Raw genomic sequence first — 24,136 nt, forward strand, 5'->3', positions numbered from 1 at the left:
AGCCATGGAGGAGTGAACCTCCTGTATTATGAGGGATTTGATGCTATCCAGGAGAGAGGGCTGCTCAGCGCGAAGGAGCTCTCTGTACAGGACGGGCAGAGTTTTCCCCATATGTCGAGGGAGTCTGGCAGCACTCATTTTACACTTGTGGCTGGTTCTCATAGGGTCAGAGACCTTTTCTCCCCATATTAGAAAGAGAGGTATGCTACGCCATTTTAGTAAATAATGCTGGATAGCCAGGGCCGACGCCTGCTACTTACAGTAGGAGGGGGTATGCTGGGCTCTGCAGACGCAGAGAGAGAGGGCTTGTCACCGTCCATGCCGTCTACAGTCAGTGTCAGACAGGTCTTACCTGGTGATCTCCTCACCCAGACCTTGAAAGATCGAGGGTCCAGCGTTGTTTGTGCACCTCCTCCTCCCCCCAATGGGGGGGAACCACCTGAGGACGCCCCAGAATGTGACCGCCGGTCCCAGGAGTAACACGCCCCCCGGCGCGCGCTCCACCGTGGAACACATAGGGACTGACCGGAAGTGACGCGCGCCCAAGTGGAAAGCCCAGTAACGCCCGAAGTGGAGGAACGCCACCCCCGGCCAGCGTGAACCCCCGGGATCCGGCAGCACGGAGGAGGAGGAAGCTGGGGAGCTATCTGGAGGACCCCGGCGTGCACATCACCGCTTCGCTTTACCCCCAAAGGAGGCGCAGGAGAGGCGGGAGAGTCCCGAGTCCCACCATGCAGGCGGAGACGGGAGCAGCCATCGGAGGAGGAAAGCAAGGCCCCCGACCTCGGCTGCCCGGCATCTGACAGGTATCCCAGCTGATACTGGGCATGGGGTGCTCTCGATCGCCGGCCACGGCAGCACCATCGTAGACCTCTTCATGCCCCATAGGGGACAGGAAAACACTGGTGGTTGCAGGAAGGGGAGGGATATTTAACCTCTTCCTGTTCCTGTCCCCTATTAGGGCGGGGTAAACATCCTCCTCCGATGTAGCTGTCGTGGAAGGTGACTACAGAAAGACCCTGATTCCAGCAATGTATCACTTACTGGGTTACTTGCTGTAGTTTTGTTAATATCCCGATAAAACAGCGTTTTTTTATCACTGGACCAATAAACCTGCTGTCATGCAGTCCTTCATATTCATAAGATCTGTATAACCCCATTCCCGCCACTGATTGGCCGGTTTCTGTGTACATATGTGTATTCTGTACATAATCAGAAAGCTGCCAATCAGTGGTATGCGCAGGGGTTATACATATCTACAGCAGATACAACAATTTTATCAAAGTAAAAGGATACATCGTTGGAATCAGGGTCTCTATCCTAAATTATGTTGGTCTCACATGGGGTAGCATTAACCTGGAGACAGAATCCCTTTAAAGATATGTGCAGACGTTCAGTATTTGCACCAGAAAAATCTGCTGCAAACTGATGGGTTGGCAGCAAAAACGCAATATAAAATACATGCTTTTTCCCATTTATTAGTATTGGTGAAATCTGCAGCAAAAATGATGAAACAATTCACATACTACAGACTTAATTCTGCAACATGTGCATGAGACAGCAGGATTCTCATTCACTTTGCTGGGACAAGGAAATCTTTCAGGTTTTGTTACAAAATTGTGCCAAAAAATGCAACAAAAACCTAAACGCAACATGTGGACAGACCCTAAAAGGGGTTTTCCATGATTTTAGAAAACAGGGTAGAGAATGGCATAAAATAAAGACATAGATTTACTGGCCTCAGTAATCACATGTGCATCATTTACTGCAGGGGTGGGGAACCTCAGGCCCCAGGGCCATTTACGGCCCTCGATGACCTTTTATCAGGCCCCCGAGCAGATTCTCAGGGACCACATTCTTGGGCAGGAAGCTGTATTTTGATTGCCACAAGCTCATTAATTTCTTTTTGCTCTGTTAGCACATACACGCAGTGTTCACTATTGAACATTGAAAGGCATGCAATGAAAGATTAAGTCAAGAAAGCAGTGCCAAAGTCAGGATGTACTTTGTGGGCGGAGTTTGTACGGCCCCCGAAGGATGGTATAAATATCCAAATGGCCCTTGGCAGAAAAAAAAAAGATTCCCCACCCCTGATTTACTGTATGAATAGTGGCCAGCAAGGCATTGCTTAAGTTGAGGGACATCATTTCACACCATTGAGCAGATTTTTCAAACGCACAGAAAACCCATTTAAATTTGATGTAGGGCCTGTTCATAAGTTAAGAAAGCGAGGCTGCATCTGACAGCACACATCAAGGTAAATATAGTTAAACTCGCCTCATGTCAGATGTGTCCTTGGTTGCAAATGACTTGTGAACCCACATAAATGGTGTGTTTGTGATTTTCTCAACAGTCATCTTTGCATACTTGAAGGGAACCTGTCAGCAGGACTGTGTACAGTAACCTACACACAGTGTCAGTTCGGCGCCGTTATACTGATACCTCGGTTGATGAAATCCGTCTTGTGGTTGTTTCTTTTAATCGGCGCACGAACATATCATTAACTCAAGACTAAAAATAAAGATTAAACAATAACCACAAGACAGATTTCATCAACCGAGGTATCATTGTAATCAGTATAACGGCACCAACCTGACACTGTAGGCTACTTGCACAATCCTGCTGACAGGTTCTATTTAAGAAAATAAGTATACACTTATGGTTCACGTTGACATGAAAAATGGTCCCCCTTCTCATTTTCTACCTACCTCATATGTTCCTCCCCTTGCTGGTTCTTCTTCTTCCTTGGTGGCTTCTTCTTTTTAGGTTTAGAAGCATTACTATTCTGTTTGTTGTTCATACCAAAGTGTCCAGCTGATATGTCACTCTGGAGCAGGTTCACCAGGAGAGGGCTGGTCAGTGTGACATCTTTATTGATGGCGAAAGCTGGGTTTTGACCACAGGAAAGCGGATTTCCATTGCCCCCTTGACCAAAAGCGAAAGGTAAACCATGGCCTGGAAAGTGTTGTCCAGGGCCACCACTCCCTGGCATATTCTGCAAGTGCTGCTGGTGTTGTGCCATGTTTCCTTGTTGTTGCATTGAAATGTCATTTAACATAGCACCCAAATCACTGGCAGATTGAGCTGTGGCATCAGCATGGGCTTGTTGAAGATGCTGGCCAGGTCCAATTTGTCGGATGACCTGACCCTGCATATTACCTCCCTGTGAAGGATTACCACCTGCTGTGCCCTGTTGGGAAACAGTCTGCCCTGGGAACTGTAACATTTTGTTGGCCAGACCAGGGGTTTGTCCCCTTACTATCTGGCTAGGTCCCGCCATCACACCTCCTGGGTTTTGGTTACTAAATCCCTGTTTATTGCCCTGCATAATTTGCTCCATAACAGAATTCTGCTGCATTAAAGTTTGACCTTGGGACACCAGCATCTGACTGTGAGGGGGAATCATTTGCTTAGGAGGTGTCATTCTCTGAGTCGCTTGACCCAAACTTTGAGCTGTGCCCAACATCTGTCCCTGTGACATAAGTTGATTTCTTGAAAGTACCAGCTGTCCCTGTGTATTCAAAGGAGCTTGTCCTTGAAGGTTCACCAACTGGCCTTGGGAGGATATTATCTGCTGGTGCATGCCAAGAATCTGAGATTGAGCTCCTTGCTGGGGTTGGCCATGCAGACCACCAATATTCACTTGGTTCACCCCACCTCCACTTGTCTGCTGAGCATTCAGGTTGTTATGAAGTCCTATGAGACTGGTCTGCATCAGATTAGGACCACCTCCTTGCATCTGACTGTGGGAAGCTCCATTTGTTTGACCACCTACAAAATGACAAAAAACAGTGATTACAATCAGACACGAATCCAATATGCATATCCAATTTAACAACTTAGAGGGAATCTGTCACCTACTTTTGGCGGGCAATTTAAATGAGGTCGGTCCGGTCCGATGGGCGGCGTTTGCGATCTTTGCCGCCTCCCCATCCTTGGCTGCCGTCCGCAGTTTTTTCAGGAGTAGGTGTCCGCCATTTTTCGCGCGTGCGCTAAGTATTCTTGACTTGCGCACGCGCAGTATGCTTTGCCCAACTGCGGGCAAAGTCGAAAAGCCTGACTGTGCATGCGCCGGTTAACTAAGCCCCGGAAGTATTTTGCTATGTTCCGGGGCCTAGTTAACCGGCGCATGCGCAGTCAGGCTTTTCGTCTTTGTCCGCAGTTGGGCAAAGCATTCTGCGTGTGCGCAAGCCAAGAATGCTTAGCGCATGCGCGAAAAATGGCGGACACCTACACCTATTCATGAAAAAACTGCGGACGGCTGCCAAGGATGGGGAAGTGGCAAAGATCGCAAACACCGCCCATCGAACCAGACCGACCTCATTTAAACTGCCTGCCAAAATTAGGTGACAGATTCCAATTAAGGCCAAGGAAATATGGGAGTTTTTTGCGCTGTAATTTTTCTCTCCCCTTCATCAAGCAGCATTAATATTTTAGCATCGACAGTCATTTAAGGGCTTGTTTTTTGAGGAACAAGCTTTAGATTTGAATGAGATCAATCATTTTGTCCTATAATGTAGAGAAAAGCTGGAAAAAAAAAATTACAAGTGCAGTGAAATAGTGAAAAAAAAAAGGCAACTCTGGCAATTCAGTTTTGTGTTTATGCAGTGCCTTGCAAAAGCATTCGGCCCCCTGGAACTTTTCAACCTTTTCCCACATATCATGCTTCAAAACAAAGATACCAAATGTAAATTTTTGGTGAAGAATCAACAAGTGGAACACAATTGTGAAGTTGAATGAAATTTATTGGTTATTTTAAATTTTTGTGGAAAGTGGAAAAGTGGTGTGTGCAATATTATTCGGCCCCTTTAACTTAATACTTTGTTGCGCCACTTTTTGCTGCAATTACAACTGCAAGTCGCTTGAAGTATGTCTCTATCAGTTTTGTACATCGAGAGAACGAAATTCTTGCCCATTCTTCCTTGGCAAACAGCTCGAGCTCAGTGAGGTTTGATGGAGATCGTTTGTGAACAGCAGTTTTCAGCTCTTTCCACAGATTCTCGATTGGATTCAGGTCTGGACTTTGACTTGGCCATTCTAACACCTGGATATGTTTGTGAACCATTCCACTGTAGATATTGCTTTATGTTTGGGATCATTGTCTTGTTGGAAGACAAATCTCCGTCCCAGTCTCATGTCTTTTGCAGACTCCAACAGGTTTTCTTCAAGAATGGTCCTGTATTTGGCTCCATCCATCTTCCCATCAATTTTAACCATCTTCCCTGTACCTGCTGAAGCAGGCTCAAACCATGATGCTGCCACCACCCTGTTTGACAGTTGGGATGGTGTGTTCAGGGTGATGAGCGGAGTTCCCTTTACGCCAAACATATCATTTGGCATTGTTGCCAAAAAGTTCTATTTAGAATCATAGAATCGTAGAGTTGGAAGGGACCTCCTGGGCCATCTAGTCCAACTCCCTGCTCAAAGCAGGATTCGCTAAATCGTCCCAGACAGATGTCTGTCCAGCCTCTGTTTGAAGACTTCTATTGAAGGAGAACTCACCACCTCTCGTGGCAGCCTGTTCCACTCATTGATTCACTCTGTCAAAAAGTTTTCTAATATCTAATCTGTCTCCTCCCATTCAGTTTCATCCCATTGCTTCTAGTCTTTCCTTGTGCAAATGATAATAAAGATGATCCTTCTACAATGTGACAGCCCTTGAGATATTTGTAGACAGCTATTAAGTCTCCTCTCAGTCTTCTCTTTTGCAAGCTAAACATTTCCAAATCCTGCAACCTTTCCTAAGACAGGGTTTGCAGACCGGTCACCATTCTGGTCGCTCTTTTCTGAACTTGCTCCAGTTTGTTGATGTCTTTTTTAAAATGTGGCGCCCAAAACTGGACACAGTATTCCAGATGAGGTCTGACCAAAGAGGAGTAGAGGGCAATAATGACTTCACGTGATCTAGACTGTATGCTTCTGTTAATACATCCTAGAATTGCATTTGCCCTTTTTGCTGCCTGTTGCATCACACTGTTGACTCATATTCAGTCTGTGATCTATTAGTATACCCAAGTCTTTTTCACATGTGCTGTTGCTTAGCCCTATTCCTCCCATTCTGTATATGTATTTTTATTGCCCAGATGTAGTACTTTGCATTTTTCCCTGTTAAAAACCATTCTGTTAGTTGCTGCCCACTGCTCCAATTTATTTATATCTTTTTGAATCCTCTCTCTTCTCTAGTATTAGCTATTTCTCCTAGCTTTGTGTCATCAGCAAATTTAATCAGTTTACCCTCAATTCCTTCATTTAAATCATTGATAAAGATATTGAACAACACAGGGCCCAGCACAGAACCCTGTGGTACCCCACTTGAGACATTCTTCCTACTGGATGCGCAGCCATTTACGACCACTCTTTGGGTCCAATCACTAAGCCAGTTATGAATCCACCTAACAGTTGCCCTGTCCATTCCATACTTAGCCATTTTTTCAATAAGGATGGTGTGAGATACTTTGTCAAATGCTTTGCTGAAGTAAAGATATAGTATATCTACAGCATTTCCCTGATCCACCCAATCAGTGATTCCGTCATAGAAGGAAATTAAGTTAGTCTGACGTGACTTATTAGTTACAAACCCATGCTGACTCTGGTTAATCACTTCATTCTTATCCAGGTACTTACATACATGTTGTTTAATAATTTGTTCAAAGATATTTCCTGGTAGAGAAGTCAGACTCACCGGCCTATAGTTGCCTGGGTCCACCTTCTTCCTCTTTTTTGAAGATAGGAACAACATTTGCTCTTCTCCAGTCTTCTGGGACTTCTCCTGTTCTCCAAGAATTTTCAATGATTATGGAGAGGGGGTTCAAAAATTTCTTCTACTATCTCCTTCAATACTCTGGGGTGTAATTCATCTGGACCTGGAGACTTGAACTCATTTAGGTTAGCTAAGTGTTTCCTCACTATCTTTCTGTTTATAGATATCCTGGATTCTTCTATTCCCTTAATAGGACAGTGAAGAACAGTTGATGTTACATTTCCTTTCTGAGAGAAAACAGATGCAAAATAGGAATTTAAAAGTTCGGCCTTCTCAACATCCTGTCTTACCATTTCATCATTTTCATCCTGTAAAAATCCTATAGCATCCTTGACTTTTCTTTTACTTTTGACATATCCCCAAAATCCTTTATTATTGCTTTTGACGTCTCTTGCAAGCCTCAATTCATTGTCAGCTTTAGATAATCTGATTTGTGCCCTGCAGACAGGATTATATTCTTCTTTAGATATGCCTCCCTCTTTCCATTTTATAAACATTTCTTTCTTTTTAGCATGTGCTTAAGTCCTGTGTTCATCCATCCTGGTTTCCTTAAATGCTTCCTATTCTTCCCTCTTTTCGGAATTGTTAACAATTGTGCTTTGAGAATTTCTTTTTTCAAGATTTCCCATCCTTCCTGGACATTTTTGTCCTTAATGATATCCAGCCATTGAATCTTTCCAATTCTCCTTCTGAATCCCTTAAAATCTGCCTTTCTGAAATATAACCTTGACGTCTGAGTCTTCTCAGGTCTTCCTCCTCTAGTTATCCAAAATTCTAAAATAGCATGGTCGCTACCTCCTAGTGTCCCAGCCACTTTTACCTCCTCTACCATTTCCTCCCTGTTTATAATGATTAGATCCAAGGTAGCAGATCCCCTTGCTTTCTCCCCCACCTTTTGGAAGATAAAGTTGTCAGCAAGAGAGGATAAGAATTTCCTTGACCTGTTAGTTTTGCCTGAGAGAGATTCCCAACAAATGTCTGGATAGTTGAAATCTCCCATGACAACTATGTCATATTTTTTGGAGAACTTGGCCATTTGATGCATAAAGAGTTCATCCATATCTTCAGCTTGCACAGGCGGTCTGTAGTAAATGCCTACAATGGTGTCCTTTCCATTTTTCTGTCCTTGTATTCTTACCCAGTTTCCACAGAACTCCCAGTCTCTGAAGCTTCAAACTCTGTGCAGATATACGCGTTTCTAACATACAATACGACACCGCCTCCTCGTTTATCAAGTCTGTTGTTTCTAGCAAATAAGTTGTATCTTCTAGCCTTGTATTCCAATCATATGTATTGTCCCACCAAGTTTCAGTGATTCCAATGACATATTTCTTTTCCTGCGTTAGTAGTTCCAATTCTCCTTGTTTGTTGCCCATGCTTTGTGCATTAGTATAGAAACATTTTAGTTTGTTATTGGTTTCTCTTTCTCCAATATTTTTATTGTTTAGATTCTTTTGTCTTTGTTCTTCCTTTCCACTTCTAATAGCAGAGTTCTCAATAGCATTTGTCAGGTGTATGTCTTTTTCTGGCCTTTTGCTTCCCTTCCCACGTTGTTCTAGTTTAAAGCTCTCCTGATGAGTGTAGCAAGGCGACTTCCAAATACATGTCTTCCAGTCTTCGTAAGGTGCACCCCATCTCTAGCAAGTAGTCCATCGTATAGGTAATATACTCCGTGATCCAGAAATACAAATCCTTGCTCATGGCACCATCAACGTAGCCAGTTGTTCACCTGCACAATCTTATTCCACCTCCTTGTTCCATGGCCATCCACTGGGAGGATGGATGAGAAGACCACCTGCGCTCCCAGTTCTTTCACTTTCTTACCTAAGTTTTCAAAGTCACTGCAGATGGTTTCCAGGTCGTTTCTTGCTGTGTCATTTGTCCCCACATGTATAAGCAGGAATGGGTAGTCATCTGTAGGTCTGAAGAGTCCCGATAGCCGGTCAGACACATCTTTAATTTTCGCACCTGGAAGACAGCACATTTCTCTTTAAGTTATATCCGGTCTGCCGATAGCGGCCTCAGTTCCTCTCAACAGGGAATCCCCCATGACCACCACTCTCAGTTTCTTCTTCACAACATTTTTCTTTCTCCATCCAGGAAGATTCTGAAGGCGTACAAGGTTGCCGTTTGTGGGCAAAGTCTTATCCTGATTTATTTCTTCATCGTTCTCCTGTGTAAGAGCCTGGTACTGGTTCCTTAGCAGTATGGGCGCTGACTGCCTCCCAATCCTCCTGGTTCTCTGGGTCACATGTTTCCATTCCTCTGTTTCTTCAGGTGCACTTCGAATTTCTTCTCTTTCTGTAACATGAAGAGATAATTCTGCTCTGTCTAAGAACTCTTCACCTTCCTTAATGATCTTCAATGTAGCTAACCTCTCTGAGATTTTGCAACTTTTCCTCCAACAGGGACACCAGCTTGCATTTGTGGCATGTGAAGTTTGGCTTTTCCACTGGTAAGCCTGTGAACATGTAGCAAGAAATGCAGCTCACCAAATGGCTCCTGGTCTCTTCCATATTGTCAAAGAGATTTCAATGCGATGAAAAATGAGCCAAATGGCACGCGGTTTACAGATTTCCTCTTTTCAGCTGCAACGGCCAAAATCCAATTGATCGTTGAGCTCGCGGAGACTCTTCACTTATCCCAGAAGGCACTGGGAATATGCAAGTGATCTCCTCAGGACTCTTCCCCTGGTTTGACCAGAGCACCTTCTTCCACGTTTGGTGTGTCTCCAAGGTGGCTTGTTGCAAATTTTAGACGACACTTTTTATGGATATCTTTGAGAAATGGCTTTCTTCTTGCCACTCTTCCATAAAGGCCAGATTTGTGCAGTGTATGACTGATTGTTGTCCTATGGACAAAGTGTCCCACCTCAGCTGTAGATCTCTGCAGTTCATCCAGAGTGATCATGATCAGTGTTCTCCTTGTTTGAGATGAAAGTATAGAGGGACGGACGGGTCTTGGTAGATTTGCAGTGGTATGATACTCCTTCCTTTTCAATATGATCGCTTGCACAGTGCTCCTTGGGATGTTTAAAGTTTTGAAAATCATTTTGTATCCAAATCTGGCTTTAGACTTCTCCATAACAGTATCACGGACCTGCCTGTTGTGTTCCTTGGTCTTCATGATGCTCTCTGTGCTTCAAACAGAACCCTGAGACTATCACAGAGCAGGTGCATTTACACAGAGACTTGACTACAGACAGGTGGATTATATTTATCATCAGTATTCATTTAGGACAACATTGGATCATTCAGAGATACACAATCAACTTCTGGAGTGAGTTTGCTGCACTGAAAGTAAAAGGGCTCAATAATATTGCACGCCCCACTTTTCAGTTTTTGAAATTCCAAAAAAATATACAGTAAAATAACCAATAAATTTCGTTCAACTTCACAATTGTGTTCTACTTGTTGTTGATTCTTCACCAAAAATTTACATTTGGTATCTTTATGTTTGAAGCATGATATGTGGTAAAAGGTTGAAAAGTTCCAGGGGGCTGAATACTTTCGCAAGGCACTGTACAGTTCCTTATGCAGAGAAAATTTTAGTTGCAAAAAAAAAAAAAAAAAATTGGTTTGTGTCGCCATTTTCTGAGAAGAATACCCGTTTTATTCCTCCGACGATGGAGCCATTTGAGGGCTTGTTCTTTGTGAATTGACATTTGAGCACACAAAGTTTTGATTAGTTTTTATTGCGGAAACCGGTCAACCAAAAAGCAGTAATTCTGGCATTTTAATTTTTACCTTTTGTTTCTGTATTCACTTTATAGTATATTTTATTATTCCATTAGGCTACGTTCACACATTGCGGAAGTTACCGTGGGAATTCCAGAATTCCATTCCGCGGGGGGGGGGGGGGGGGAAATCTCATTTTAAATTCCCGCGGAAAAACTAGCGATTTGCAAGCGTAATTAGCCTGCAGAATGCTAGCGTTTTCCAGGCGATCTGTAGCATCGCTTGGAGAACTGACTGACAGGTTGGTCACACTCGTCAAACAGTGTTTGACAAGTGTGACCAACTTTTTACTATTGAGGCTGCCTATGCAGCATCAGTAGTAAAAAGATCTAATGTTAAAAATAATTTAAAAAAAATTAAAAATCGGGTTATATTCACCTTCCGATATCCCGCACAGCGCTCCCAGGCCTCTGCAATGCTCCGGCAGGTCCTGTTCCCAGTGATGCATTGCGGCAATGACCTTCGATGACGTCGCGGTCTCACGAGACCGCTCCAACATCGCGAGACGCGACGTCAGCAAAGGTCATCGCAATGCATCACTGGGAACGGGAGCTGCCGCGTGTATCGCTGAAGCCTGGGGACGCAGCGCCGGCCGTCGGAAGGTGAATATAAGGCCGGTTTCACATTAGCGCATTTTCAGCGCGCGCACGGCCGGGGGTAGCTCCGCCCCCGAGACGGCTCTCTGCCCGGCGTGCCCGCCCCTTGCTTGTAGCGCCGCCTACTAGCGGACAGCGGCGCCTGCGATCAGCGCACCCTATCTTTAGCATAGGGTGCGCAGATCGTGCGCAGGCCGTGCGCTAATTGCGCTTTGACCTGTGCTGCGCACTTTTGACGGTGCGCCGTGCGCGCCAAAATCAAACTTTTCGGATTTTGGCGCGCACGGCGCACCGTCAAAAGTGCGCAGCACAGGTCAAAGCGCAACTAGCGCACGGCCTGCGCACGATCTGCGCACCCTATGCTAAAGATAGGGTGCGCCGATCGCAGGCGCCGCTGTCCGCTAGTAGGCGGTGCTACAAGCAAGGGGCGGGCACGCCGGGCAGAGAGCCGGCTCGGGGGCGGAGCTACCCCCGGCCGTGCGCGCGCTGAAAATGCGCTAATGTGAAACCGGCCTAACCTGATTTTTTATTATAATTCTATTTTTTTAGAGGGATATGGTACACAGAGCCCGGAGGACAGTCTCCTCTCCTCCGGACCGTGGATACCATCCGCAAGTGTTCTGCTTACTTTTCGCATGGTGGGCACAGCCACATGCGGAAAGTAAGGAGAACAATGCATTCCTATGTGGGTGGAATTGCCGCAATTCCGCAAAATAATGAGCATGCTGCGGAATCCCATAGGATTGCATGGGATGCTGTTTTTTTGCGTCTTCTCGGCAAAAATCGTGTGTTAAAAACCGCCGCGAAAACGCAAAAAAAAAAAAAACATGACGTGTGAACGCAGCCTTAAGCAGGCGGCAATCTGGTAGTGTTTACCTGCCCATGTACACAACGTTTCAGCTTTGGCAAGTAACATTTTTCAAGTGATAAATAAAAGATTCACTGAAGGTAAGAAAACAAAACAAAAACAAAGAAAGCACTTGAAATAGACTCATTGCCAGAGTTGAAATGTTATGTAGACATGCTTGGAATAAAATATAACGTTTTACTTTTAAACTGCTAATTTTTGTTTGTATATAAATATATTTTTATAATTTAAAAACTTTTAATTAGTCTCTCTAGGGCAGGGGTCCCCAACCGCCGGTCCGCGGCCCAGCACCGGGCCGCTGCAGTGCCCTTGCCGGTCCGCGGACACAAGTGGAGCCAGGGACGGTCAGTGGCGTAGCGGGGGCTGGAGCGGCGGGCAGCAATTCTTAAACTGCCCTCATGTGTAGCGGCGGCCAGGGAGCGATCAAGCAGCTCCGCTGCCTGCAAGAGGGAATAGCAGGAGCGGAGCTGCAAGGACCCGTCCAGCTTCCTGCCCGCCGCCCGCGCTTCCTGTCTCTGACTGACACAGAGGGGAGCGCTCCGCTGCTGTGTCAGAGCGAGGAAGCGCGGGCGATGCTGCGACAGGTGAGAGGAGAGAGGTGGTGTGTGTCTGTCTGTCTGTCCGTGCGCTTGTCTGTGTTTGTGTAGATGGAGCCTGGCCCTGGAGGAGATGGGGACATGAGGAGAATACCGTGATGGGGAGAGAAGGCCATGATGCCTGGGGTGATGGGAGAAGGCCATGATGGGGTAATGGGAGAAGGCCATGATGGGGATGATGGAGAGAAGGCATTGATGGGGTGAAGGCAATGATGGAGAGACGGCAGTGATGGGGTGAAGGCAATGATGGAGAGATGGCAGTGAAGGGTGAAGGCAATGATGGAGAGACGGCAGTGAAGGGGTGAAGGCAATGATGGAGAGACGGGAGTGAAGGGGTGAAGGCAATGATGGAGAGACGGCAGTGAAGGGGTGAAGGCAATGATGGAGAGACGGCAGTGAAGGGGTGAAGGCAATGATGGAGAGATGGCAATGATGGGGAGAAGGGAGTGATGGGGTGATGGAGCAGGCAAGGATGGGGTGATGGAGCAGGCAAGGATGGGGGTGATGGAGCACTCATTCAAAACCTATGGTGAGTTGAGTCACATTATAAATGTTATTTAATTATAAGTATGCACTGCTACACTACAACCGCGTCCATAGCCCCGCCCCCTTATGACCAAAGCCCCGCCCCTGCCACACCTCCATCCCCGCCCTGCCGGGCCATGGAAGAATGGTCTTGCTTGAAACCGGTCCCTGGTGCAAAAAAGGTTGGGGACCACTGCTCTAGGGGACTGGAACCTGCGATTGCAATACTAAATTTATGATCTCATAAGTCAAGCAATAGGTTGGGACTAATGAGCTTTAAACGTGTTGTCCGGTCCAAATAAATAAGTCCATGCATAAAACCCCCAGAGGTATTTTTGTTTTTGCATTTTCGTTTTTTGCTCCCCTTCTTCCCATAGCTTTTTTATTTTCGGTCAAAATGGCAATGTGAGGGCTTTTTTTTGTGGGATGAGTTGTACTTTTGAATGACACCATTGGTTTTTAAACATCATGTACTGGAAGACGGGAAAAAAAAATTCCAAGAGTGGTGAAATTGCAAAAAAAAAAAAAAAAAAAAAAGTGAAATCCAACAGTTTTTTTTTTTTTACCATGTTCACAATGCTAAAACTGACCTGCCATTTTGATTTTACAGGTCATTATGAGTTCATAGACACCAAACATGTCTGGGTTCTTTATGATTTAAGTGGTGAAAAAAAAATTCCAAAGTTTTTTTTTTTTTTTTAAAAACAAAGCACCATATTCCGATACCTATAGCATCTCTATTTTTCATGATCTCGGGTTGGGTGAAGGCTTATTTTTTGGGTGCCAAGCTGACATTTTTAATGATACCATTTTGGTGTGGATACAATTTTTTGATCGCCTGTTATTGCATTTTAATGCACTGTTGCGGCGACCAAAAAAACGTAACTCTGGCATTTTGACTTTTTTTCTCTGTCCCAGCAGGGATTCAGGCGCATTCTATCCGCTCAGTGGGCGCCTCTTGGGCCATTCGGCACTAGGCCTCGGCAGAACAGGTCTTCAACGCTGTGACTTAGTCCAGCCTGCATACCTTTTACAAAACATTACCAAATTAATTCTCAGGCCTGTCTGCAAGGCTGCGACTTGGTCCAGCCTGCATACCTTAACAAAACATTACCAAATTCATGCTCAGGCCCCTGCGGATGCAGCTCTTGGCAGACGCATCCTGCAGTCGGCAGTACCACAGTGTTAAGCCAGTGGTACATGGGGTATTAGCAGTTGTATGCTCCCCACCCAGGGACTGCTTTAGGACATCCCGCTCTCTGTGTCCCCCAATGAGGCGTAGGAGAAATAGGGATTTTTGTGTACTCACGAGAAAATCCTTTTCTCCGAGCCAATCAATGGGGAACACAGCACCCACCCTGTTTGGCCTATTGGCTCACTGTAGCATTTTTAGGTTTTGACAGGGCTATGATTATTGTTATTCGTTTAATGCTCCTACTGCTTTTTCACCGAACTGGGGAATTCCCAGCCAGCGAGAGGGTGTATACTGCAGGGGAGGAGCTAACTTTTTTCTATGTTTATTTAGTGTCAAGCAGCATGACACCCACGGTCTGTGTCCCCCAATGAGGAGTAGGAGAATTTTTTTTTGTTTTTTTTTTTATACTTTTGTCATGCTTCAATAGTATCCATGGGAGACTAGAAGTTGCCATAATCCGATCGGCTCTGCTACATATAGGCGATGATCAGATCGCCTGTATGTAACAGAAATGCTCACTTGCCGAGCGCTGACAACTGGGCGGCGCTCATAGCAATCCGGCAGTGACAACCACAGAGGTCTGCTGGAGACCTCTGGTTGTCATCCCGCGATCACATGACGGGGTCACCGATGGGTGGAATTTCCGGCGCACTTGCCGGAAGCGCAAGTTAAATGCCGCTGTCAGAAATTGACAGCGGCATTTAATGGATTAACAGCCACGGGTGGATCGCAATTCCACCAGCGGCTGTTGTGGGCCATGTCTGCAGTATAGATCAGCTCATATAAGCCAGGAAAGGTGCGGGATCAGAACCGGAGCACGCCTTTGGCGTACATTTACATTTGATGTCGGAAAGGGGTTAAAGGGAATCTGTCACCACATTTGACCTATCTAAACTATTAATATGGCCATACAGGTTATAGACTGCTGAAAACAGTCCTCCCTCGGTGTCTCATAATCAGCTGTGTTGGTGCTGAGAAATAATCTTATCACTTTATGTGAATGACCTCTTTCAGGCTCTGGGGAGGACACTGCCTAATAGAATGGGGCTTAGCAATCTTTTTGTCCTACTGTAGACAGACAAGGGGGAGGCTCCTGCTGCAAACGCTAGAAGGTGAAGAGGACATGGCTGATATCTTGGGCCACACCAGTGAACATTTCTTTATAGATTTCTCAGTTTTTATTGCATTTTGAAGCAAAAAGGTGACGGGAGCCATTGCTGGAATATAATTACATTATATCTATTTGTGGAGTCCCTTTCAGTGCGGAATCAGAAAGATACATACCAGTTGCCTGCCCAGCAGTGTTTGCCTGGGGCTGCGCCCCTCCGCTGTTGGCCGGTGATCCAGCAGCACTGGGCGGAGTCTGTCCTTGTAGAAAATTTGTATTTGTTTGTCCTGCTGGAAAACCTGGTGGAAGCCGTTTTGGAACTCCTTGAAACATTAAAAAGGAACAGTTAAAGAGGACGTGTTAGTAAGAAGAAACTTTTACATACAAATAAAAAAAAAAATGTAGCTATATAGTGATTACTTGTTTTAGATACTGATTTTCAAATCAGTCAGTAGCTAAAAAAAAAAAAACATTGATGTACCAATTATTCAATGGAAGCACAATTTCATCTTGCTGCTGAAATGGCTTCTCACAGGTATCTCTGCACTATGGATGCTTCTACTGCGCATACGGAGGGAACAGGAAGCCCACTGGTGCTGGGGCAGTGTCCCTGGCGCTCATTAGTATCTTCACCCTGGTCTTTGCTCTGAACGGTGAAAACACACTGTGAACAGAGCAGTCAACGACACCTGAAGCACTGTCGAGAGGCAGGGAACACCAGTGCAGTACTTCCTTCTGGTGACTATTCTTCTGCAGCAATGAACTTAACAGCCGTATGCATCATTCCCTCTGCATCAAACAGCTAGAGCTTACTTTAATTTGCAAGATCCCCCTGGTTAGTGCAGAGGGACTGATATTGTACGCACGGCTACCAAGGACATCTCTTCAGGAGAAGAGTCAGCAGAAGTACTGTATCAGTGCTCCCTGCAGCGCTTCAAGTGTCCATTAATGTTTTACTGCCCTCAGCTCTGATCGCTTTCAGAACATGATCAGAGCAGTGTTAGATTCAGGTTGGGAACATTGCCACAACCCTGAACAGGATCACTCAGCTTTAAGCAAGTTCTTCATGCTCAAGGCAGATAGATAACTTCTGAGATGTGAAACAATGTAATGCTGGGAGCTGGCGGCGTCTCGTCAGAAAGTCAGAATTGCACACCATGTGTGCACCGCTCAAATGATATACAAATGACTTTAGCTAGCAATTTTTAAATTATAAATGTAAAAACTTTTTTTTTTTTTTTTAAATATGTGCAACATAATAAAATAAAAAGGAGAGGTCATTGGTATAATACATTGAATTTGGTAGAGTACCTAACAGTTTAAATTGGTTATTAATAAAGGGGTTGCCCATTTTCCATCTTAATTGGCCCATGTGCTTTTTAAAAAAAAATAAATAAAAACCACCAAGCATAAGGAACTACTGCTTCAGCGCTGCCAGATGCTTGGTACACTGGGTTGAAGCTGTGACATCTCATCTACCTTATCAGTCAATCACTTCAGTCATGCCAAGGTAGGTGACACGAGACCAAATGGGAAAAAGAAGACATGGCACCAGAGCAGCATTAGCTTCAACAGACAGGTAATGCGTAGTTTATTAAAGACCTTTTTAATGTTTAAAAAATGGAGGAGTACAACCCTGCTCTATTCTTAAGAACACAATACATTTTCTTAGGCCTGTTTCACACTTCCTTTTTGTGACCATCAGTCAAAATCCGCCGTTTTTGCAAAAAAACGGATCCGCCATTTTTTTGGGCCGATCTGTTTTTTTCCCCATTGATTTGCATTACCGGCGGATCTTGACGGATGGCCATCCGTTGGATCCGTTTTTTTGCGTCCACCGAGATGCCTGGACGGACCATGTAACACTTTTTGTACTGCAGGATCTGCATTTTTATAGTGCGCATGCCCGGAGGAATGAAGTCAGGCGGAAATTTAACCCTAAAATCATTTCTGCTGGACACAAAAAAAATTCTCTCTCTCTCTCTCTCTCTAACAACGGATCCGCTTTCCGCCATTTTGGCGGATTTTAACTGACACAAAAAAAATGATGTGTGAAACAGGCCTTACAGGACAACTAACGCATTTCACATCCCTTCACCCAAGTCAGGGCTACTTATTCTTACTCTACTGCTAAAGAATAATATAAGTAATTTTACACAGAACAGTTACCCTTCTCTAAATGGCAAATATTAGGTTTCTCAACTGCTGTATCAGTCATTTTAAGAAATATATACACCATTAGGTTATCACGTACCTGTGTGTAAATTTTGTGGACCCTGAGTCTGCTGCATCATAAAGTTTCCTGCTGTGCTTCCCTGTGGCATCATGCGCCCTGGAGAGCTTACAGGCTGCGGTTGAAACCCCTGAGGCAATGTGCCACCCTGTCCTGCCCGTGGTCCCATGACTTGCTGTTGTGTTTGGTTCACTGTAGGGGATGAGGCAGGAGAGCTTTGCTGAAAGGAGGAAGGAGATGAGGCAGGAGACTTGGAAAGATGAGGCTGCTGCAATGGAGTGAGCACCCTTGGCGGTGCTCCCTGCATTGGTTTCATTGGAGGTGAGCTGAACTGATTTGAATTGGCCATGGAAGGGAAATTAGAGTGAACTTGTGATGCCTGCTGGCTGCCAAATGGGTATGGAGGTGGGGGGTGAGAAGGTGTTTGTCCTGTGGACAGTGATGGCCTCGGTGGAAATTGCTGTTGTTGCTGCAATGGACCTCCACCCAGACTAGATTTCTTCCACTGTTGGTTGGAGGCCACTGTCCCCATACTTGCTTGTGCTGGAGGAGGTTGCAGAGCTACTGATGCTAGCTGATTCCAGCCTGGAGGCACAGGAACTTGTGCAGGGGTTGCAAAAGAAGGACGAAGGCCTTGGGTTACTTGCTGATGTTGGGGCAGACGAGTCTGCTGCTGAAACTGTTGAAAGTTGGCTGGATTGACTGGTCGATTAGCAACAACACCCTGCATGGGGAGCATCTGGGCAGCCATGGAACCGGACGGGTGACTCTGTGGCTGTGTATTTAAGCCAGGCACAAAGGGATCCATAATATCTAATAAAAGAGACATGTATAAGCACATAATAATGGGACGTTGACTGGTAAGAAAAAACACAATCCTTAGAGGAAAAAAAATACATTGTTTACTTTAAAAAGTAACAACCATCAATAAATTAAATCAAAAGCTATGCAATTATATGGATAACCCGTCAATTTAGATCACTTGCTGGAATAGCTGGATGTTTTTTTTCATGGTATGAAAAAAATTCAACCTAAAGAAATGTTCTTTAGTTTCCCAATGTATATCAATATATCTAGTTAGCATGGTACTGACAGCAACTATTAAAATGCTTTATTTTCAAGGTATTTACATTGATGGAAATGTGACCAGCGTTAAGGGCGATTTCTGGAGTCTCTATGAATCAGCAGAACAAAGGCACTTGAGGGACCATCAAGCCACCTTCTATTTTCAATAAGTTTTTATTTGGTTTTCCCAAATTAGTAACTTTGTATAACTAAGACACAATCAATTACCGTATACAATCAATAGTTTCCTAACAATTAGGATTATTAGGTATACAATAGCCTTACAAATATGTAATGGAAGGCAAAAAAACATTGGGGGAAAGGAAGGGGGCAGAGATGTATCACCTGCGTGTACACTTGAGGTGATATACTGTAAGTTTGCCAAAAAGGTGACCATGGACTAGGTAAGCGATAACTATAAAATCAAGCCTCCTTCACTGTAAAGCAGCTTTACCGGAAATCCAGTTCATGGATCAATAGAGCTACCTGAAGCAGCACAAAGCCAAAATGCAATAACTGCCCTGAACAATCAAATGCTGCAAACTAACAGCTTGGTATAGGATTTTTCAATGTATGGCCTTTAAAAGTTTAGTTTAGTTAATTTCACCCACTTTACCTTGTTGTGAAGCAGGCCGAGGAGTCCTAAGCTGGAGTTCATTGCTTACACTGGCAGCCATAATGGCTGATGAAACATGGGGACCCTGGGACATCATGGAGGCTGTTGGAGGGTTGTTCATCCTAACCAAGCCTAAACAGTCACAGACAGAACAGAATTCACATTTTATAGGACGGTAACAATTACGCCATCATTTAACCCATGTAAAAATGACACCAATCAGCTGTTGAACGAGCAAAATGCCATACTGTTTGTTGTCTGCTTGGGTAGCTCATGTGGGTCATTAAATCTTTGTTATACATCCAATTTTTCATTAGTTTACGGGAAGAAATCGGCCTAAATGCAAGTTATAAACAAACTATAGATGGGTGCTAAGTCTAGATTTCCGAGAAGGTAACACCTATAGTCACCTTTTGTGTGACAGACACCAATGCTGAAAAGCTGAAGCTATATTCAATACTAATGGTCAATGACTAGCCAATGTGTATTCTAGAGATAGCTGTGGGTAATTATTATTGACCTACTATGGCTAGACATACCTGCTCTATTCTGCACTGCAAAGCTGGGGTCAATCCTCATTGCATTACTTGCTGCCACTGGACCGTTCATCCTCACTTCTTGAGCAGGATTTTGGGGTAATACTAGGTTAATAGCCCCTTCTCCTAAAACACAATAGAAATAACAAATCTCTTTAATCAGATGGTTAAAGCACATGAAAACCTCACGCTGATAACTGATAATTCTCAATGCAACTTTGTCAGATTGTCACAACATCAAAGCTTAGCCTGTTCAAGCAGAAAATTGCTTGGTCATTAAAGGGAACTTGTCACACCCAGAAACGCTATTTACCTGCAGATGTAGTAGCCATCTACAAGTACATAGTGTTTACATCTTGTTTAGTTGGCTTACTGAAGCAGTACAGGTAGAAAATGAAGAGACGCTGCACATACACTACAGAGTGGACTGTCAAAGTGCTGGGGAATGATTACATTGTGCTCACAGTGTAGTGATCAGTGACTGCTACAGCCCCCCTGCACCACACTGATGACTGGCAGCAAGTGGCTGCAGGGAGAAGAAAACTTTGTTTTCTCCCTGCAGCCACTGCCAAGGTTTAAACACTATTCACTTGCATTTTAACCCTATATCTACAGCTAAATAGCATATTTTGGACGTCTCAGGATCCTTTTAAGGCATAAAACACGTGGTATTGAAAAGGTAGAGCAAATAAACATAAATCGATTGTAACCAAAGTTATAACATTTTCCACTACAATTCCTTTCCCCACCATGGTTTCTGCAGTAAAGGTATTACAGTCGCATAAAACTTCATTTTAGCATGTTCAAGTGAACAAAGCGATGTTTCACTGTCCAGCACAGCCGCTACTAAAAGTACACAATAAGGTATACGGAGCAATGGAATCAATGAAAATGGCTGATTGTCATGGGTGCCAAGATTTGGAACCAAACCAATCTGGTATTGCTATCCTAAGGATAGGTCACTAACTTTAAAGACCTGGAAAACTTTAGTCTTTTTGGGCACATTCTAGCCCTGTTAAGGCGCTTGTCCTTTACAGTACTTACAAATACCTGAAATGCTGGCCATCGTACGTTGTTTTTCCTCTATGTACTGATGGGAAGTGATTGATGCAGAATGTTTAAGGAAACCACTAGTGATGAGCGAACGTGCTGGGATAAGGTGTTATCCAAGTGTCTCGGGCGTGCTCGAAATATATGTTTGAGTCCACATGGCTGCATGTCTCGTGGCTGTTAGATAGGCAGTCCCTGCATGTGTTGCAGCTGTTGAACAGCTGCGAGAAATGCAGACTTGGGGACTAATATGTTTCGAGCACGCCGAAGTCACCTTTATCCAAGCACGTTCGCATATCACTAGAAACGACAATAAGATGCCTCTTAATAACTTCAATCTACAAAAAAATGAATTGACAATTCACACCTAGCAAAATGCACAGGTTGCTGAATTGTACCCACAAAGAAACGAAACAACGGCATGTCAACGTTATACCTTCAATCTGGACAGACAGAATTCCTAGATCCCGCAGCTGCTGGTTATTGCCTTGGGCAAGGAGGCGTAGGCGCTCAGCGGCTTCTCTGGGGATGTTGAACGTGACTCGGACACTATTCCATGGCTCCACCTTTCTAAGCTTCATCTGGTTGGACTCTACATTGTAAGTACCATAAAACAGAATGGTAGATCTATTACCAAACAGCAAAAAAAAGGAACAGAACTCTAAGGCTACGTGCACACGTTGCGGATTCTGCTGCGTTTCCGCAGTGGTTTTGGCATTGCGGAAACGCAGCAGTTCCGCAGGCATGGTACAGTACCATGTTAGCCTATGCAATTTCAAAACCGCTGTGCTCACGCTGCGGTTTTGCTGCGGTTTACAAACTGCAGCATGTCAATTGTTTGGGCGGATTCCGCAGCGGTTTCACACCTTTAACATAGTAGAGGTGTGAAACCGCAGGGCAAAACCGCAGGCTAATCCGCAGGTCATTTTACCTGCGGATCCGAGCGGAAAAACCCGCAGGTGAATCCGCAGCGTGTGCACATAGCCTAAAGATGCTCATAGTAAGAGAACAATACAAGATAAAGCCAATTAAAAACATCTACTGAATATATATTCTACCATCCTATTTTTTTTTTCATTGAAAGATGTCCTAAAATGTCCCTATGACATCCCTAATATCTAATGCATAAGACCTCAGCACAAACAAGGGAATTTGTTCCCCTAAAAAGCAAATTTTTTTATGGTCATATGTTAGTGTTACTTCCTGATGGGAAACTATCCAGGCTATATTATTTTAAATATACATTTTTTAATGATGGAATAAAATGTAAATGCGGTTCTTTCGCTTTATAATACAACTGAAAAATTCAGAAGTTTGTTAAAGAAATTAAAAAAAAATTTTTTTTAGTTTCTCTCGTCATTTTCAGAGACGTGTAAAGTTTTTATTTTTCCATCAATTGAGCTATGTGAGCGCCGACTTTTTGATATATTTTAGAGAGGTATGGGGACGGGGGGGAAAAAAAAAACAGACATTTTCTCCTAATGGTGTCTATTGCAATGGTTCATTATTTGTATATTTTGATAGACTGGGCTTTCACAAATGCAGCAATAACATATGTTTTTTTTTTTTAAATTTATTTAATTTTAACGGGGGGGGGGGAATTCAACTATGGCCAAGCTACACAGGAGTGCCAGGATGAAAAGCAGTAACACAGAAATAGCCAACTTTAACCAAGTTTCTAATTCAGCATACAACTTCGAACACATACACCCCAAGAAAGGGAGAGGAGTACAGGAAAGATGAGATCTGTGGAACCAGGAGTTTACAGATAATTTGCATTAAGTACATAATTAACCGAAGAACGCATTAGTGCTCGACAGATGCGAAACGTTGTATGCTATTCACGAGTCCTAGACTTTGAGAAATTTAGCTCATGTCATTCAAAACACTCCTGGCTGGCCTCGTCAGATACATTTTCTCTGGATTATGGCAGCATTTCAGAGAAAAACTTACATGGTTGTAAGAGCCAAACTCTGATTCATGCCCATGGTCTGGCCTCCATAAATCTGATGACCAGTTCCCTTTAAACTAAAGTAGGATATTAAAATTGATAACTAAGCAACTTGGAGCACTAGCAAGCTTAATGTTCTTACCCATGCTGATCAGATCGGGTACTCCTTGCAAAATTTTTTCTAGCTTGCACTGTAGATCTATATCCCCTATGTCTCCTTTAAATGCTACAAAGATTGTGGAGCTGTTGTCTTCTGCTCTCAGCTCATCCTCAATCCCAGAGTCATTGTCACCTTCACGATCGATTTCAGGAGAGAGCAGTCCTTCTTGGGTGTTTCCTGGGTCAAGGCATTTTTCTGAGTCCATAGCTGTGTTTGTCAGGATAGTCTCGCTCTGACTCTGTAATGGGAAGATGGGCAAGAAAACTAAGTCTTGTGCCGTGTAAAACATAAACGTCCATCTTTGCAGACTAGCTAAATTTCTATTACCGACACAGCACAAAATGTGACCTCCGTCTACGTTTCTACATGGTGGTCTCTCTTCAGGAAGGAGGCAGCAGGAGACATCTTCAGACAGATTTGCAAGCTGGAGCTCCCCGACTGTGTCCTGGAAAACATGACGGCAATACAAAAATGTGAGTGAGACGTTTCAATCTCCATAAGTTTATAATATATATGTTTCTTTACTGTTAGAAGGGACTATATGAAATAAATGTAATGCACATACGTCAGCTCTAAAGCTACTTCGAAAAAGCACGAGTGGTGACTATGAGCTGAGACAGCAGCACATATGGGACCAAAATCACCCAAATGTCAAAGCATGAGTATGCCAGCCATATTACTGCTGCAAGATGTCATCAATGTCAGAGGTGGATCACAGTCTCCGTAGGATAGAGGACAACTTGCCGATAGGTGGCAGTCTGACCACTGAGACCCCCAGCAATCCCGAGATCCATATGTACATATGTTGCGTCAGTGTGGCAACTGCTTTTCTCATATGGCAAACTGCTCCTCCACCCCCAAAGAAAAACATTTCAAGTTTCTCCCATCTATTAACCGTTAAAAAAAAAAAAAAGGACAGCACTCAGATGACGTCCAAGTACCATCCAATATTTTGTCTCTGTCTGTCTTTTATAATTTGGATCAAGTCTTTATTTTATTTTTTTTTCTCTTTTACGACCACAGAAAAGACATGTGCACATGCCCATAAACCATAATGGATGTGTTCTGTAAAAAGCATAGAAAACGTCTATGAAGGATGGCTACTAGAACGCCGCCCTATATTCAGTAAAGTGGTGACTT

General features: G+C 44.1%; 1 protein-coding gene across 2 annotated transcripts in view; it reads right to left on the reverse strand.

Annotated features, from left to right (window-relative positions):
• NCOA6 (nuclear receptor coactivator 6) overlaps positions 1-24,136 on the reverse strand; it is an 83,987-nt gene that overhangs the window by 57,947 nt on the left and 1,904 nt on the right. For both annotated transcript variants that reach the window (XM_073555417.1, XM_073555416.1), the window contains exons 2-9: positions 23,324-23,441; positions 22,979-23,234; positions 21,322-21,477; positions 19,839-19,961; positions 19,300-19,431; positions 17,640-18,431; positions 15,562-15,708; positions 2,709-3,771 (exon numbers count right to left, since the gene is read on the reverse strand). In XM_073555417.1, the coding sequence (XP_073411518.1) occupies positions 2,709-3,771; positions 15,562-15,708; positions 17,640-18,431; positions 19,300-19,431; positions 19,839-19,961; positions 21,322-21,477; positions 22,979-23,201 (2,636 nt within the window). In that variant the 5' untranslated portion in view covers positions 23,202-23,234; positions 23,324-23,441. The remainder of the gene's footprint in view (positions 1-2,708; positions 3,772-15,561; positions 15,709-17,639; positions 18,432-19,299; positions 19,432-19,838; positions 19,962-21,321; positions 21,478-22,978; positions 23,235-23,323; positions 23,442-24,136) is intronic.

The sequence above is a fragment of the Dendrobates tinctorius genome, unplaced genomic scaffold (genome assembly GCF_039654945.1).
Source record: "Dendrobates tinctorius isolate UK_male_01 unplaced genomic scaffold, ASM3965494v1 ptg000223l, whole genome shotgun sequence".
Classification (NCBI taxonomy): Eukaryota; Metazoa; Chordata; class Amphibia; order Anura; family Dendrobatidae; genus Dendrobates; species Dendrobates tinctorius.